At 33.3% G+C, this 20,015-nt stretch overlaps 1 protein-coding gene across 2 annotated transcripts; it reads left to right on the top strand.

Annotated features, from left to right (window-relative positions):
* The first annotated feature begins 7,609 nt into the window (after window positions 1-7,609).
* LOC149541876 (zinc finger (C2H2 type) family protein) lies at window positions 7,610-19,708 on the top strand. 2 transcript variants are annotated; one of them, XM_089796951.1, is made up of 5 exons: window positions 7,610-7,904; window positions 7,988-8,087; window positions 8,205-8,267; window positions 13,144-13,270; window positions 19,248-19,708. In XM_089796951.1, exons 1-4 carry the CDS (start codon window positions 7,820-7,822, stop codon window positions 13,262-13,264), a joined length of 369 nt encoding a protein of 122 aa, XP_089653077.1. In that variant the 5' UTR covers window positions 7,610-7,819; the 3' UTR covers window positions 13,265-13,270; window positions 19,248-19,708. The 2 variants fall into 2 exon arrangements, with proteins under 2 accessions (XP_089653077.1, XP_089653078.1); XM_089796952.1 differs by lacking the exon at window positions 19,248-19,708 and having other exon boundaries at window positions 7,638-7,904; window positions 13,144-13,274.
* The last annotated feature ends 307 nt before the right edge of the window (window positions 19,709-20,015 follow it).

Below are 20,015 nucleotides of genomic sequence, written 5' to 3'. Positions count from 1 at the left end.
AGAGATCTAGTTGGATAATGTGAAGTTTAAAAGAATGGTAAATTAAATCCATGGACTCGTAGGGATAAGATGAATACATAGTTTTTAGAGGTAGTTGATGAAGCAACTAGGAAATGTAATAGTTAATTTTAAATGTGTTGATAGGTGTCATAGTACAAATTAAGTTGGATCTGGTTACATGAATGTATTGTTACTAGACTTGGAGACCAACACAAGGGCTAAATTTACTGATTTCATCTTTACTCTTCTAAACTTGGGTATGTGGGCCTATGTAGAATAGTAAGATCTGCACTTTAATACTTCTCTGAACCATTACAAATCTTTTGTTTGGAATTGGTTTAACAGTATGCTTGGTAGAACATAGTGTAAGCATATAATCTAATGCACTTCATTTATTCTTATGTTTGGTAAGAGTTTGTAATATGATTGATTTAGAGTTATGTTGAGCCTGTGTACTTAATAACTGAATTAGTTTTGCTAAAGGTGAAATTGTTGTATGAAATGTTGTATCAGAGAGTAATTATTGTTGAGGAATCCTTATATTGCTTGTTATACTAGATATGTGCTTCCAATGAATCATTAAACTTATTGGGATTTCATATACAATGTTTGACTGTATTAGTATAAATTGTTGAACCATGATATATGTTGAAACTTCATATTCATGGATATACTAAATTAGTACATCAACCATTCCATAATGTGTGCTGAGTATAGACAAACCCCTTCTTTAATTGTTTGTCTATATTACTATCTTTGAAATGTTGTAGCATTTGGTTTGATGTCGGGATAAATGAGTTAATGTGTAGATGGTCTTGCTTGTATGATAAAGGTCTAAACTCCTAACAAAGTATGTTGTATATCACAGTAGGAATGCAATATTCATAAAACAATCAGACTTCTATGAACTCTTTCATGACATGGTCCTTGATTCTTATAAAAAACAATAGTAAACCTTTTTGTGCAAAAACCTTGGTGATCAATTTGATTCTAAAAGATTGATGCCAATAGTTCAGAACTTGTAATCAGATTGCTTGTTCTGTTTAGGTGTCACAACAAGATGAAACTTTGATTTACTTTGGTACTACCTAAATAGATTTATCTACCTTTTTATGTTTATCGCTTACCTATCTGCAACTCCACAATTGATATTGACAATCTCTTGCCCTCACCATGCAATTGAACTACTTTACTTTTATTGATGTAGCTGAACTACGAGTGCCTTTTGTGTTCTTGACAAATCGTAAGCTTTCAACTTTTGTGAAGCCATTATGGATGCAAATGAACTACAACTGGTGAGGTGTCAATTTTAAGGCAATTTTTATTTCTATAATGTATAGTTCAATTGCTAGAAATATTTCATCTAGAGGTGTCAATTGATAGATTGTAAATCTTGCTACAGTTTTTAGCCTAATGATAGTTTGGTATTACATCCAAGGTGATAACATAGTTGACTTAAAACTTTGCATTAAAGAAAACATCAAGGGATAATATTTGAATTGTGGATATTTGTAAATTATGTTGGTTTTAGACATAGTTATAATTATAGTTATAAATGTGCTCTTATGATGATGTGATTGGGACTGTAAGTTTTTTTGTCACGTTTATTTGTTTGAAAAATAGAGATTAGTTAGTGTTATTGGCTTTCATTCCTGATAAATAATTCTTTCCTAATTTATTTTTTCCTGTAGTCTTCACAAGCAATGGTGTCTCAAGAACCAAAATTTAGACGGGCTGTGCCAATTATTGCAAAGGCTTTGCTCTCATAGGAGCCTTTTAAACTGCACAAAATTTGATTGTAAAGCATAATTGCTCGATGGAGACTCAGGATATCATGCATATTTCTTCCTCTTTCCCATTGTTTTGTATGAAATAAATCATATGATGAATGAAACAATGGTGTGGAGGTAGAAATGTGCACGATACCCTGAGTCTCCTGCACCGAGCAATTACGCTTTAGAATCAAATTTTGTGCAGTTTAGAAGGCTCCTATGAGAGCAAAGCTTTTACAATAATTGGCACCGATTGTCTAAATTTCTACCTAGTGTTGGTCTCAATTTTGATGCACATGTCTTCCCTTTGGTGTCGAATGTATGGCACTGGCGTAGAAAATTAAGTGGTGTCGGTCACAATTTCGACGACAGGTTGGTCATTTTACCATCGCATGTCAAAGGGTTTACATCAAAATTTCGACTAGTGAGCCCACAAATGGGAAAATAAGGACTAAGGAAATCGACGAAATTTGCGTCAGTAACTCCATTTTTATGAAGTCAAAATTTTGATGCAAAATCTCTAGGTCAAAAAATTGACTAAAAAAGATCAACAACAAGTTTAGTCGTCTATTCGACCTACTCTGGTCGCAATTTCAACCTTTTCACTTTGAAATTTAGGGCTAAATTTACTAGTGTGACATTTAGTATGGGGGAAGGGCTTTATATTTATGTAAAAATAATAATAATATATAATGTTTTGGGTGGGCAGGGGCCACCACCCCCACCCCCCTTTCCTTCTTCCACTAGCCATTGTGCAACCAAATTGCCAAGTAGCGTGTGATTGCTATAAGTAAACCTCAGCTACTATGGCAGCCTGCAACTGCATACAACAACGCATGACTACTTTTACAACTGGGACCGTGTGAGCCCAAGGGTTGTGATCACAAGTCCCACAATGATGTTTTTTTTTAAATATTATTTTTAAAAATAATCAAATTTTTAATATAGTTATTTTTAATTGTTATTAACTAAATTCAATTTTAATTAATTAAATTAAAAGGTATGTTGATATTAAATATGTTAATTTTATTATTATTATTATTTGATCAGTAAGAGGTCAAAGCCAAGATTAATTATTATGTATTATTAGTAATTATTATTTTATTAAGCACATGTAGATTTGAACCCAAGAGCTCTTTGATAAGAGGCTCACAATTTACCATTGTGTTGTAAGCTCTTGCCTATGTTAATATTATTTTATTATTATAGTATGGGATTATTAATAAATTAAAATATTTATTAATAGTTGATAATTATTATTCGAATAGTTAATATTAATTGTTTAATTGTGTTAAGATGAATTTAAGATTGTTATGTTAGTTATTGAATTGCAAGTTTTTGGATAATGGATTTTAGTTTTTTTGTTATCAATCGGGTATATTTGGATTATTTATTGTTAAATTTATTAGTGGTTTAATTAAATAATCATTTATATGTTAAGGGGAAATTTCTCAGCTTTGGTAAGTCTAAGACTTCAAATGAAAAAGCAAACCCTAATTGTAATAAAAAACTCTATAAACTATAATACTTGGAAATGAGAACTGAAACTCTGTTTGTACACTGAATTCTTATGTTTGAAGAAAACGAATTGAACTATGATTTTTTTTTTAAAAATCTCATGAGATGTATGATGTTTATCATGTTGGGGTTTAGGTTTGACTTAGTTCTTTGACCAAATCAGGATGTCTACTAGAGGCTCGAGGGTTTTGTTTTGTGATGATGTTATGTATATGATCTTTCATACTTGACCATGATGATGATTCATATGTTTCTATGACGAGTTATGATCAGTGATGTTTGCGCTTTCGAGTTGCTTATATAGAACTGAGGTGATAATTGTGACTTCCTGTTGTAACCTTTGGAGTTTCGATTAAGTCTTTTGGATGCTTTCCAGTTGCTTGTATAGGACTAAGGTGATTATTGTGTTTTATCTTTTGATGCTTTCCAATTGCTTGTATAAGATTGAGGTGATTATTGTGTTTTATCTTTTGGTGCTTTCCAATTGCTTGTATATGATTAAGGTAATATTGAAATTTGTCTTTAGGTGCTTTCCAGTTGATTGTAAAGGACTAAGGTGATTACTATGTTTTATCTATAGGTGTTTTCCAATCGCTTGTAAAGGGTTGAGGTGTAAATTGTGATTTTTATTAGTTGTTCTTTTATGAGCCTAGCATAGATATTCTATGTGTACGATGGAAATGACTTGCATTGGAGGCTGGAGCCTTAGGTGGATGCCTGGGTAACCTATTTTAAGTTGTTTTAATAAGTGATAACGTTACATTAAATGAGAGTAAAATGAATTAATAAGAGTCATTGTTTCTCCTCAACCATGGCTCGAGTGCTAGTATAGGATAGGATGGGAGTAAAGAAGATGCTTGGTTGTGACCTTGCTTCGTTAGTATGCCTTGTATGTACAAAAGGATATCGGTGCCGTATAGAGACACTAGGGGGCCAAAGTCTAGAGAGACTGCTAGGGTAACCTTAGAGTTGGCTCATGTGATGACACTTTCCCACTTACATAGTAGATTCCTACATGCCATTGTTGCCTCTGGGATTAGATGATACTTGTGCCTTGGTACCCTTTGAGATAGTTTGCTTTCAAGGGTTTCCTTGACCTAGATGTTGGTTACGACTTATGGATTGATATCCATATGGGACTTGAGTTTATCTCCTCGGCATGGTGGGAGTAGGCCATTTAGGTTCCATGAGGTTGGGTGGCAGTGCATTTTTCTTATACCATTGAGATCCAACCGGTGATGTCGCTACTAGATGTACCTATGCAGTTGTTCTTTTCTTTCTGATCTTGTATTTTTGTTGGATGATTATACTCTATCATATGTATTTTATTATCAAAGATCTTATGAGATGATGTATTATATTCACGATGTATATTCTTTGAGCTTTTCATACCCTATGACTTGTATAGTGGATGATTAAGCATTCTGATTATTGCAAAGTTGCATCTTATATAATTGTATATTGTTTAAGTGTATTTGTACTCATAGTTATTCATTGATGGTAGACTTGTTATAAATCAGATTTAGTATTTAATTAAACTTAAATGTGATTCAACGTCATGAGACCCTTAAGAGATGTAATCTGTTTTATGATGGTTGTTATGTATGTGAGTTAATGCTTCTGCTATATTTTATCTCTTTTTATTATTATCTTTAAAAAAAAAATCATTTTAAAAACTCAATGAAACTTTAGGTAAATTTCTTTTGGGTTCCCTAGTGGGGCATTACAATTAACATCCTTGTTGCCTCTGCCAAAATGAGAGCTTTTTTTATTTTGTGAAATTTCAAAATGCAATAGCTGGTTTGTGTGAGCTATATTTTGGATGGTATATTTGATGATTGATGAAGGCAGGTTTCCAAATCTGACTAGATGTGTTGCATTACTTTGGTTTAAGAGTCCATAGTTCACTTATTAAGGCTTGGAGTCCAAGTTGCATAAAATTAAGAGTGATTATGGATTCAAGATTTACAGTGAATATGCATTCATTTACAATGCTCATGATTCAAAAAAATGCCAAGTAACATGCTTTTTCTTACTGTACCATAAACAAAAAGTTGTCTCACAAAAGTGAAATGACTATACTTTTAGTTATGTAAAGTTTCCATTTCTTGCCCTTGCTTCCTTGGAAGGGTGGAAATGTGTATTTGAATAGGATTTGTAAATACCAAATATCAATGCCAATGGCATTTGCAACCCGTTGAGCGATTGATATTTATGTTTCACCTTTGGGTCTAGAAGATTTGGCAAAGATCACACTCTGAAGAGTGATAGTATAGAAAGCCACTCTTAGAGAGTGGTACTATTTTCTTCAATTTATAGGCATCAACTATTACAGGGTGACAATATTGAAAATTTAGAAGTTGATATTACAATTGTGATACACTCTTCAATTTTGCAAACATTAGTTTTTGCAGAGTGATAATATGGAAACTTGAACGTTGATTTTTTTATTGATCAATGGTGATACAATAAAAAATGGCAGTTCAAGAGGAACTGTAAATAGTGAAATTTTAATTTTAAATTATATTATACAAAACATAAATACATTACCAGCCCTATTACATAACTTCATATATAAATAAAATAATATACATGTCGCAACTTTACAACCATAAAGTAATAGTATAAAAAAGAATTCAATCCTTACACTGCTTGAATTGAGAACTTAACAAATTTGATTATTCTCAATTATTCATACATTACTCTTAGTGATAATATTGGAAGATTTTAGGGACTTGTACAATGCTATAATTTGTATTTTAGTCAACAATAATCCATATGGAGGGTGATAATAGTTAAATTTGATTTTAGATACACATTAAATTGATGTTATTAAAAATTATAAATTGCATGACCACCCTACAAAATTCTACAGTCTAGAGTCACCTATCTTTTTTTAATGATTTCATAGTTACAACAATTAGCTTTTCATTTGTTGTCCTACAAGGCATATAGGTTGCCATCTACTAATTGTCAAATTAAATAGTCGTCAGAAACTTCATGAGACTTCAAATTATTTCTGCCTAAAGTTAAAATAAATGTCATGTATATTTGCTTATTAGTGTTCATTGTTCATTGTTGGATGATGATAGATCATCCCCACTATTCAATTCTAGTATAGTCATATTATATACAAGATCCAAGGTCAAAATATTTTATAAGAAGTGTAGCTAGGTGTGTGTGTGTGTGTGGCTATATATATATATATATATATATATATATATATATATATATATATATATATATATATGTCATGTATCTTTTGTTATTATTGTCTTTTGGTCACTGTGGAAGATGGTAGATCATATTCACTATTAAATTTCAATTGAGTTACATTAAATATATAAGTTCTAAGGATTTTATATTTCAAAGAAGTACAATGATGCAGATATGTTGATCCCTTCAACATCCATTCAACAATTTCATTATTTGGAGGCATCTCATGAGGTAAACAAAACATGTTTCGACACAAGTTTATCAATATTTCACCATTCAATATAGTATTCATAACTTTTGTCTTATTTTTAATTATCTGTATTATACTTCAAAGTTAAAACCTTAATTCTAATTGCACAATTAACTAATAATTCTATTGAGAATCATTAAATTTTTTATTAATAGTATTTTTAATATAATATAAATAAATACAATTAAAAAAATCATTTCAATTCCTATTATTATTTGGCATGTTAGTTGCATTTGACAAGTACACCTTTTTGCATTTTAAACATAGAATAAAAATTTCCTATTTTTCACGAAGGTGCACTAAAGCTAGCTCTTGTTTTGTAATATAATTTATTTTAATAAATAAAAGAAGAGAGATCTATATTAATTTGTTTATATTTTATATTTTATAATTATAAAAATTAAAGATTAGTTTAATAAAACTCATTAAATGGTGATAAAAATATTTAAATGTTAGAATAAAGATCCTCTTTTTGAAAATATAGGATTGAACATTCTAGTTACAATTTAATTTTGCTTTATAGAAATAAATGAGAAGATGAACATTTGAATTATGTGAGGCTTAAGTAAGCATACATAAGTAGAAAGAAATCATTTGGCATTCTACTAACATAGCTATATTACATACATTCTTAATACGTTGACCATAACCTTCCATTAAGTTCTAATATCCATAACTTTCAACCAAGATCTAACATTGAGAGGAACTAGATGCTATGTGTCATTGTTGTTTTATTGATTAAAGGCAAAACCATAAAACTACAAGATTATGATAGAAAAATAATTCTAAATTTGAGTTCAGAAATAGACATACTTTGTGAAACTAGAACAACAAATCTCTAAGAGGCTCATTGAACCCATTGTTCCACATGCACTTTAATTAGCCTAATTTTCCTCAAGGAAACGAGGTTTATTTTTCCTTTGTAGAATAAATCAAAGACAAAAGGGTCTCTCATCTAAAACCCTAAAAAGCTTCTGCAAATCCCGACTAAAACACTTACGCTGCTTATTTGTCTGGTATAGAGATCCTGTTATCGATTTCTCGGGAAGAAAGGAAGAGCAAAATGGGGGGGAAGTGCCCACATAGAAGAGTGAAGAAGAGGCGATTAGATAACAAATCTGCACGCCGCGCTAAATTCCTTGTTAAAGATATCCTTTTTTGAGTTTCCACCGCTATTTCATAAGTTATAGGAATGGTTTACTATTATTTGTTATCTTAACCGCGCAATTACGTGATGATGCTATTTATGAGCAGTTGCAGGGCGAAAGTAAGCCCCTCCCCATCGATGAAGATCTCCCCGGAATGGGTCAATTCTATTGCATGCATTGCGCGTATGATATTAAAAAATTATCTATTGCTTTATAGCTTTAATAACTTATTTGCTGATGTGGGGGTTTTGCCCAGAGGAAAAATTGTAACAATTTCTCAATTTTTTTCGCCTTGGGCAGCCGCTACTTCGCTAACGTTTCTGTCAGAGACGAACATTTCAAGACCAAGCGACACAAGAAACGGTATGCAATTTGGCAATGCTTTCCTTTTCTTTTTTCCTTATCGCAAATAATCAAAGAACTATGTGAAGGAAAAAGTATAGGAAATACAGTATTTATGAGTTCCTTCGATAGAAAAAGGTTTTAGGTATGAACTTGAAATCCTAAATTCCTTTTTGTGGATGCGAATGAAGCAAAAGATAATTATGAAAATCTAAATTTGAAGGATATCTTGTGTTTCAGTTCCTTTCATGTTAAAAAGGGTTTTAGATATATAAGACTTGTAAATCTCTATGATCCACAGTTTATCAGAAATGTGGATTACATTCCAAGATGCCCTTTTTGGTGGTGGCACGAGACTAATGTATATAGTTCATTAATTAAGTATGGCAGCAGTAAAAATCATGTTCCGCGGTTTCTGTTGGTGGGTAGGGAAACAAATGCTTCTGGTGACTGCAGTGAGCAAGGGGCTTCATTTAGTATGGGGCGGGTGCAACAAGAGACATTCCCGAGACAGCAGGGAAGATGAAACCTTATTGGGATGGTGGGGGTGACAAATGAAAAAGTGGGAATTTGAAAAATGATAAGAATGTATATTATTCATATATTATAACATCCATCATGTTCATTATACAATCATACTGCATAACATTAGAGTTTGTTGGAAACCAGTCAAGATTAGAGAGCACCAATTGAAAACATCCTACATGTGAACAAAGATGAGTGCAATAGTATATCTATTATTTATAAATGAAGAATGTATAATGCAATGATCTATGTTGCATATATAGGCAATGACGAGGAGGTGAGAAGTTAGGAGTTAAACTTTTACTACCCTCAAATGTTGCAACCGTCTGTGAGCTCACTTGACAAGTGTGTAAACAAGTACTAAATATGAATGCACTAGGTGTCTCAAGTGATAAGGAAACATGTCTCAACCAGATGAGGTGAGACAAAATCAAGAAAAAACCTAGGTGAATAACACTTAGTTGTGAATGCACTAGGTGTCTCAAGTGATAAGGACACATGTCTCAACCACATGAGGTGAGACAAAATCAAGAAAAAACCTAGGTAAATAACACTTAGTTGTGACTAGGTCAATCCTAAAGGGCGATATCTTAACGAGGTGTATAATGATGTTGTAGATTAATTCCCCTCCTAAGTGCAACTTAGAGAGTAATATATGCAAGTTGACGAATCTCAACTACTAGGCTATGTTAGTTACTCATATACACTTATCTCATAAAGTGGAGAAAAAAGATAAAACCTAGTGGGAATGAAACCCTTATCCAAAAAGAGATGATACAAATGCAATGAAATGTACAAGTGATAGAAGAAAGGACTCATGATGACTCCCCAAGGACTACTTCTAGGACAAGTTCAATAATGTTTCTCCCCCATAGGAGAGAAAGAAGAGGGGGTCATGCAACATCCTATAAAATATAAAGTAATGAAATCCATGTGAGGAATTACTTCCTCCCAAAATTTAATAAGAGAAAGGAAATCATGCAATCTCCCCTCAAGATGATACCTGTAGTCTTTATGTGTGCTTGACCATTGTTGTTGAAGATGATCCACGAATGTTGAACAACATTTCTTTCTTTGGGAAGAATACTACTACTAAAGAATGCAAAATGAACTCCCATTCCTAAGAGGAAGATGTAGGAAGTACAACAAATGCCTCCAGATTTGATGCATGATCCAGAGATTGAAATGATGGTATGCTGAGTGCTTAGCAATCTTCAAGCCAATGCAATGAGATAAAAAATGATCATCAATATTTGTACAATTTATCACGATAGAAGCTATAGGTAAGGCACAAACAAGATTCAAAGCAATGGTGACGCAACTTCATCAAAGCTAACTTAGGAAAAGATGGATGTTCACACTAGTGTATCCAAATCAGCAAGGTGGAATTCTATGAGAAGACATGAAATGTCGAGTAGATATGCATCCGAATGAGATGGATTTGGAAGTACAATAGCAATGACCCGATACAAAGAATGGATGGAACCCATGAATGAGTCAACTCTGGTTTCCACTGTAGCATCAAGTAACGTGTAAGATGATTTCTGAATGCAATCCATGCAACTACATTGTTCATTGCCCAACAATGGTGTCTCACAAGATTTCGTAGTGAGACCATTTGATGGCTTTGTAGTTGTTGGAACTAGAGTCTTAGGTAATGGAATACAATGATTGAGAGGAATTTGCTCCATCTTATCACTTTTATGACAGAATGCTAACTTTTGCTGTATGCCTTTTCTTCCCGCAACATCCACATTTTATTTCCATCTACTAGGACTACAAACACCATTGGAAGAGACTGAATGTGATTGACATGTCACATGAACCAAGAAACTCAAAAAGGAAAAAATGTAAAATTGGCCTCATGATTAGGAAGTACCCCCTCCCACTTTTCCACCACACCTCACTACCCAAATTTAGTACTTTATAACTTAGTGTGTTTTTGCCAATGAAAACAGGTTCAATGTACTGGAAAATATTAACTTCTGCATAAAGTGGTACTCAATTTTGAGCTATCGATCAAAATTTATTACATATATAGGTTCTTACAAATTAGGCCTATTTGAGTACAGCTTAACTCAAAGTTAAAAATATGCTAAAAAATGAATGCAAAACTGGCCTTCCTATATCACTTGTTGGAATAGGCATGAAAAATTCTTCCCACTGAATATTCACACTAAAAAAAATCACCTCTCTGGTTGTGAGTTACGGAAGAAAGAAAACAATACCCCACTTTACAAGCTATGTGAACGAGTTGACAAATTGCCAAAAAATGCATCTTCCCAGTAGAAATTAGCAATAAATACTGTTGAATACCAATGGTGCAAAAATTGAGACCATGTAGGAGTGCTGCTGCCTTAGCACATGGAATCAACGTAGAGGGATATGGTGAGCTGGAGTGTAAATGTGAAAGGAAATCAGCTGGAAAGACCAGCAATAAAGGACTACTGACTTCTTTGATTAAGAAAACAGGCTTGCCTTGACTGCACTTAAAAAAACCAAAAGAAGTCCTATGTTTGAAGGAGCTGATAAAATAGCTGTCTGCTAATACCAACAACAAATATATTTGTTGAACAAGTTGCACGCCAGTGAGATACTATAAAGAGGTTGGCTTGGCTCTGATTGACCAAGCAAATGGGCCTCTTTGGAGATGTTGCACAGAAATAGTAGGTCTTTTGTAGAAATTGTAGAGAAAGTTTATTGTAAAGCCCAGTTGTGAATTGAAGACTGCAGTTTATAGCCTTGGAAGGCCATGGTGATTGGCTTTTCATGCCATTCAAACCAGACGGGGGTTGCTGAATTGAAGGGTTTTGGTGGTGTTGAGATGGTGCAAGGCATTGCTTCTTCATCAAGCACTGAGGCACAGGGATATATGTGTAGAACATATTCTTCAAGCTTATCTTCATTGCATGGATGGTGGAAAGGGACCTGAACTTGTGCAAGCAGTCACAGGAGGCTGCAAATTATTTGAGAAGAGGGTATAAAAGCAGAATGACTGCAAAAAGTGCCTCAAAATAGGCTACATATGCTGATGTGTGGGTGAGAGATTAGCTGGCCTCCCTGAGGAACAATGATCTACTTGCCTTGCAAACTGATCAAAAGTTAAAAACCTTCAATTGAATGAGTGCTGATTAAAGTTGGATGAAGAGGACACAGGCACAGAAAAAGGGGCGTGTAAACTGCAGTTAGAATGGTGCTTGATAAAGATGACGTGTGGATGTTATAGATGCTAGGGAGCATTCAAAGCAGTGAAACATGAATGCCCATTCTGAAAATCCTTTCCAAAATATGAATGCACAGCTTTGAGATGAACAGACTTAGATATGGAAAACACTGTGTTCTGGTGATACAGACAACTAGTGTGCTAAATGAACAAACAATTCTTTTTGCAAAAGTAGTGTTATGCTAGGCATCCTCTGAATGTCCAAGTCAACGCAGACTTAAGAAGCTATTTTAAAGATTAAGCAGACTCTTTTGCTTTGCGATTCAAAAGATAAGTTGACTTTTCCCAGCAATAGGATCATCTGGAAAGGCAAGATGCTAAAGAGTATGAAACAAGTAGATTCTTAATGAGCTTGTGGTAAAACCACTAAGACTAATTACCCAAGACAATGAACCAGCAGATGTCAAAAAAATAGGATGGAACACCTTCAAATGGACCACAAAACTTCTGTAAAAGAGACCAAAAGGGCCAAATTTTCTATAGAAACAAATTATCTGCCAACAATGACAGATGGGCAGAGGGTTGAATGGTTTTTCTATGAAAGTATTGTAGAATGGTGTTCCCATATGAAAATTCAAAATATTGATAGGGATCTTAAAGTGGTACAAAATCATTGTTTGATTATGTTTATCCTTATAAGCAATCATGAATAAATATGTGTTCTGGTCATTGTCAAGTGTGAACTACTTGTTTTTGATAAATGTTGTACAAAAGATGACTGAACAAAAGCAGGGAACATACAAAACAGAAAAAGCAAATGTTGACTTTTTATATAGCATTACATCAATTTTGACTTTGATGCTTGAGCTAGCTCTTAACTTTTTATTTTTTTCTGTCACGCTGATGGAGAGTATGAAAGAACTGTTATTGTGAGTGTAATTTTTGTTTGCATCTGAAAATTTTGATTTTGATGCTTCAGCTGGCTCTTACTTTTTAAGATTTTTCTGTCATACTGATGGAGAGTATGAGAGGACTGTTATTGTGATTGTAATTTTTGTTAGAAATGATTCGTTCTTTCTTTTTAACATTTTTGGAAAAGTGCAAGAGTTTTGTATTCTTGAGTTTTAGAAGGATGTTTCTGTTCAGATGGGAGCTTCCTTGTTTGACATACTAGGCATTTCTCATTCATTGGGTTCTTCTGCAATGTAGGGTAAAACAAATGGAAGGGCCTGCTCCTCATACACAACTGGATGCAGAGCTTGCTGCTGGTATGGGCATGCCTGACAATGGGCCAAAGTTGCAGGATACTGCTTTTCCTATGTCATTTTAATAAAAGGTAAGCATTAAATTTAAGGCAGGGCTTAATCAAATGTTTCAGAAATACCATATTGAAAGAAGTCAGAAAGGGTTATCTATATTGAAATAAAAGATTTGGTCTCCACTTTCTGTATTGGTTGAATGACACACCTGGAATGGATATAATAAAAGTACATAATTGACAATATGTTTGATCAAAACTGGATGCCTTATGTATCGTGGCATTCTGTATATGCAGAAAATTGGAAGTGTTTGTGGACTTCATTGACACTGGTTTAAAATCAGAAAAAGATAGCAAACTAAAATATGATGCAAAATTGGAAAAAATGAATACTTATAAGCAAATAGCAGACTTGATTTTTGAAAAATAGGGTAATTAATAACCCAACTTTTAAATTGGGATATACATTCTTTTCTGATTTGGTCTCCACTTTTTGTTTTGGTTGAATGACACGCCTGGAATGGATATAATAAGTACATAATCGAGAATATGTTAGATGACAAAACTGGATGCCTTACGCATGGTGGCATTCTGTATATACTATATACAGAATACTGGGAGTGTCTATGGACTTCATTGACACAGGTTTAAAATCAGAAAAATATGGCAAACTAAAATATGATGCTTTTATATTCTATGATAGTTATGCCGAAGGCATTTCCTTATTTGAAATGAAAGAGCTGATTTTGCAATCTAATGGTTCATAACATAGCAGAAGCATGGATGACCATAACAGCATCTTGCACCATTAGATTATGCCATTTTTTTCTTAGTTACCGGATTCTTGCTCGCTGAATTCAAACCTATCTCTGAGCAGCTTGCCCCCAGACGGTTTGGTCAGCAGCAGATTGTCTTGTCATCATATTCACTGGCATGTCTTCACACTCGTGCTTTATAAAATATTAATTGCCTGCACACGTGCGATTGTTGTTTGTATCTTTTTTTTTTATGAGTGTTCTCTTATCATGTTTTCTGAGCGTACACAGTGAAGCTGGAAATATTTTATCAAACATTTCATGAATAGGTCTGATCCACTCATCACATGCCTGTTGAAGGCCATCCACCGACCATGGATATCAATGCTATGAAACCTCCAATATTTTATGTTGCACAAAATTAGTTTATTGACCAATGGATATTTACCTTTAAGTGGTTTTGCTTGTAGCCTTCAAACTAACAATTTTCAAATACTCTGTAACATAAGTATTTGATAGTATAGAGTCGGTTCAACTTCTCACCTATAACCCAAAACCTAAATATGATAAATATCTTGTTAAAGAAATGTGTCATGAGCTTTAGATACCAACAACCTGAAAGTGGATTTGAATGTCCAATGACTCCAATCTCTAGAGCACAAATTTGATTCATTTAAAAAACTTTTAAGTTAGTCCCAAAAGTAAAACTGACCCATGTTTATGGCATTTCCTGCATCATTGCAAAAATATGCAGAAGTTCCTCTACCTCTACAGTGTGAGCAACTGATACCTTTGCCTCATCTTGACCATTTGCCATAATTCACAAAAGAAAACACCTCATTTATCATGGACGGAACTAACGGAAAGAAAGGTGAAAAAATAGAGGTGTGTAGAATCACAGAAGATACCCAACAAGAGAAAATGTTGTGAAAGAATTATTTATCTTCAATAATTGAAGTTTTGGAGTCAGGGGTTCCACACATTCGAATACAATCGCCCATGAATCTATGGAAGCCACGTTAAAGAGAGTCTTGAGAGAGGAAACAATTTAGTGATGGATGCCTGGACTGATGGACATTATTGTAAATATTATTACAAAAGGCAAAAGAAAGAAGTGTGCAAATATAAAACAGAGCAAAGAAAGATCACAGAATTTATAGTTGTTTGGAAATTGCCTACATCCAGGTTTAGTGCAGGGAAATCCTTTATTATAATCTCTGTTTTGAATTATACATCCAGCAGTTTTGAGAGCTTCAACTGTCTCATAAATACAATAACCATTGAGCTCATAAAAGAGCTTACAAATGAGAACATGAATGTGTATATAAAGATGGGAAAACAACAGGTTCCCGCTGGGCTTCACACCCCCAACAATTGTGATCAGTATAAATGTTTTAGATTAATGATTAAAGACTTCAAGACCCCTATATTTGTTCTCTGATCTACACGTGGCAATGGCTACCCAATTACGTATGGCTGAAAACCAAAAACCAATGAATGAAAAACAGTTCCAATCCAACAGTCAAGCACATATTTCATAGCCTTGATTAGCTCTGATTGTAACTATATATATATCCGTCTCAAATTGGTAAGATATGTAGGATCTATTTATTGAACACTTGTATGATTGCAGAGGTGTCATATCATCTGTAAGACTGTAAGAGGCGATCAAAATAATCCAGGAGTAAAGCAGTAATATAATATGTATTTCTTGACATATATTTTCCAAGGGCACCTCACAGGGGAGCCATTGATTCAGTAAACAGATAATGCAGATCTTCTCATGTCAAGGCTGGTAGCCTGTATGTTTTATGTAAATATTTTCTGGTTTCTGTCTACTCTTTTTTCATGGTTTGTAGTTGATAGTCTTGAGGCTAACCAAAATTTAGTTTGACTGCTTTGCTGTTGAATTTGTTAGAGTTTTAAATAATTGACGTACATGTACTTTCACTCTAGACTCTCTTTGGAAGGAATATACAGCTTTCAATGTTTCATTATTTGACCCCTTTCAGATAATGTCGTCCCATTTTCAATGTATTTAATAACTGTCACTATTATTAATATCGTATCTTTGATCCAGCCTCATATTCCTAGATGCTACCTTACTCAAAATCAATGTTTTCTTCTGCAAGTGTAGGTCATACCTCTTTTTCTGAGGAGTAAATATTATATTTTTTAGGTGTTTACAGTTGGGGTATATATTAAAAATCTTTCAGCGTTTCATCTTACTTGCAACTAAGTTTGTCTAAAATTCTATGTTTCCCTTAAAAAAACATATATTTAAATTGAATGAATTTGTAATATCAATGCACGTCATTTTACTTAATATCTGCAAGAGATTAAAAATTAACTTAGACATATACATGCTTTGTGTTGCATGTTTCTGTGCTCCAATGAACAATACTACAAACAGCGTACTTCTGATATTTTTACACTATCTTATTTGCTGGGTGCATTCTTTTTCAAAACTACGTTGTGGACTTTAAATTTTTAAGATGCTCTAGTTTAATTTTGCACTCTTAGAAATCTCTCAATCTTTGATATTATCTGCAACTATGAAATTATAGAACTAATGTGTAAATCTACATTATTCTTGAACTTGTCTGCATCTGGAAGCAAGTAGAAGAAATAGTTTAATTTTGCACTCTTAGAAATCTCTCAATCTTTGATATTAACTGCAACTATGAAATTATAGAACTAATGTGTAAATCTACATTATTCTTGAACTTGTCTGCATCTGGAAGCAAGTAGAAGAAAACTTTCCTCTATACGTATTTCTCAAATTTAAGATAAAGGTAATCAAATTAGACTTCTTGAAAGATAAACCATAAAATATATTAAATGATTCACACATAGAACACATTGAGTATTTGTTATATGATTATTTATGATTTATTTACTTGATCATAGCATTCTACCTAATAGATTCTACTTTCACAATCGCTCTTTTTCTACTCCATTGGGGATGGGCCTAATCATTGAAGAAACCTGCACAATTTGAAATGTTTGAATGGCAGACTCACATTTCACAGCATTATTTTATTGTTCTCTTGAAATTCTTACAAAATGGATTGAATAGCAAATGCTTGATCACTTGTATAAGTGTTACGCTTCAGCTGTGCCTGTTGCAATTTTGTAGACATTGAATCATGCATGAACAGGTTGTTTTTAAGTTCGAGGCAATAATTTTACAAATTCAATTAACTACTAGTTAGCAATAAACATGCTACATGAAGAATATATATCTATGATGGTTCTCGACTCTTATGAGTATTATCCAAAACATAAATTTTAGATCATTAAGCCTTTTTTTTATAGGTAATGAGCTGGCTTAGATTAATTATTATCATTTGTTGAAATTAATTATTATGTGTAAAGCTCGAGTAGACTCAAACCCAAGATGTCTCTCACATTAGAAGCCCACAAGTTACCATTGTGCTATAGGCTCTTGCCTAGATCATTAAGCATTCGTTCTAAATACCGGTTTCAGATTTTATTTCCTCTCAAAACAGACACCCATTTGGAAAAAATAAAAGAACCGGAAATTTAGACACAAATGATTATATGACATTTAATATGTTTGGAGTTTCAAAGATCGAAGTTTAAAATGGATTGTCTCAAACTTATAAATTCTTACGGTTTGAAACAGGCCAGTTTGTTGATTTTTTTTTGACATTATTCTTGCATTTTTAAGTTACCATGATTTTCAATTGATTGCAGTAATATAATTGGATGGTTGATCTAACAAGGCATTAAAATATTTGTGCACCATCTCTTTGGTTTACATGTCTAACAGTGTAATATGGTGGAATCTTTGAAACAGTCACTCCCACAAAGGGTTTCTATTTTTTGTATTAGTAAGAGACGAACCTATTTTTCCTTAGAAGTGTGCCTAACCAGTGTAGACAGGGCATCCAAAAATCAGATCAAGACATTAAGCATGGATGAAAAACTTTTAAATCTAAAAATATAGTCCACAATTATCTCTATTTCTCCTTCCAAAGCTCTTACACCAAGGTGCAATTGCTAGTTATCATTATGCATTAGAAATTTCTCTGGATTCATTGTGTGTAATATGCCCACTGAGTATTCAGTGATCAGATATTAATAAATTCTAAAATGAACAACTACAATTAATTTCTGATTTCTTTTCTTCCTCAATGGAGTATTATCAGTTTTTGCGTCTTTGCTTCTCTTGTCACTTGTTCTCCCCCCTCCGCACTGATGGATGTATTTTATCAGTGGCAAATAGGTGAAAAGGCTGCACTCACATTTTTCCTTGCCCTCTAAAAATGATGCAATGTGGGTGTGTGGTAACACAATGTTACAGGTTCAAAGACATTTAAACTAAACTAGTGAATCCTTAGAACTAAAAGGGATGTAGAACTTAAAAAATGAGACCATAATCATCATCATCATGCAACTTAGTAAAGATCAAATAAAATAATTTGTAGTTATAACGCCGCTTAAACTAAACTTAGTAGTATGCAAATTATTTTACTCTTATTCAATGTTCCTACTGTCATTAAGACGACAAAGATGGCTATTTTGCAGTAGGTTCTTCAACATCTTAAACGAATGAGGTTCTCATCAACATCGACATCCCCATCCCCATCATAAACTGCTTACTTTGTCTAAGCCTTTTGGGTTTTCCAGGGTTTGAACAAAATTTTGTCACTTAAAAGCAAATTAAATTTTTAATTATTTTTTATATTTCGACAACAGAAAATAGAAAGTTAATGAATTTTTTTTGGAGTTCGACAAATTCACAAAATAAGGACTTAAGATTTAGTTCTTTGCCTGAGATCACAGTGGTTGCTTGCAATCAATACATTTAAGCAGCGGAACATTGAGGATGACTTTTTCTATATGTTTGTAAATTGCATAGGAGTATGGGAAATCTACAGTATTAATTAGTAAAGATGGGAACTTTTGCAAAGGAAGGACCAAAAATCCATGGGAGATACGCAAAGTGGAATGACATAGATGGGAATTAGGGACGGAATTTGTAGGAGTGGGTGAGAAGTGGGAAGTGATATGCAAAAGTTGCAAAGTTTCATGTAGCATACTGGGATCCAACTAATAATTTACCCAACCAATGTGCATTTATACAAGTGTGATGATAGAGATGTAAAACCACAGTGCTTATTAAATAGTTTATCACTGAAATTGAGATGTAATTGTTTTGCAGGATCTACAGTTCAATGCATGCTTTATTATGATCATATTTTTGCTATCTACCTTCTGCATATGACATTGTTGACTGAGAATTTTGACACTTATTATGTCCATTGTTGCAGTTAAAGAAACCAATCAAGAAATTTTCCCGAGGGTAACTCAGAAAGTTCCAAGGAATCTCCATAGGATGATATTCAAGGAGCTTGTCTACATTTTCCCCACTGCCTTATATGGATCAACTCAATTTCGAGGTGGACTTATAGTATCATATATTTTAATACTTTATAAAAAGGCAACAATGTTTACCCTCCAATATGTTGTATACTAAGTGGACAATGTCTAACATTGGTTTTTTTCGAATCTAATTTTTAATGGTTTAAATATTAAATTGTTAGATGCTGACTTTTCATTGCAATTCCTTTGATGTTTTTGAATTACTATAACTCGAGTTTGCACCTTGGAATATGTTTATCCTTCCAGGTGGTGGTTCTGGAATTTGTACCTCTCCAAGAATTGGATTATTGTAATCGCAGCCATGGATTTGGTTTATTTTTATAATTAAGACATTTTATTAGGTGATGAATGTGGAATAACTGGCAATTTTTTGAAGATGATTTTGCCCTAATTTGATGCTTTAGGTTCCGGTCTGCTTAAGCAACTATTGTAATTAGATAAGATAAGATAAAGATAAGATAAATTTATTAATGTCCAACAAAAGACCACAACGTGGGTCTATGAGACTGGAAGCTTACAACAAGGAAAAAGTAGACAAACGGAGCACCAAATGGTGTCCAGAAAAGAACAAGCACAACAAAAGAAGAAGAAAGTAGGAAACATCACGGAAAAGATTAGGTATCCGTCTTCACAGGAAAAAGTCCAACAGTGACTGA

Source organism: Cupressus sempervirens, chromosome 8 (genome assembly GCF_028749045.1).
Source record: "Cupressus sempervirens isolate cs-2001-9-10 chromosome 8, ASM2874904v1, whole genome shotgun sequence".
In the NCBI taxonomy this organism is placed as follows: domain Eukaryota; kingdom Viridiplantae; phylum Streptophyta; class Pinopsida; order Cupressales; family Cupressaceae; genus Cupressus; species Cupressus sempervirens.
Note: the sequence above shows the minus strand (reverse complement) of the source record. Positions and strands in the feature narration are given on the sequence as shown.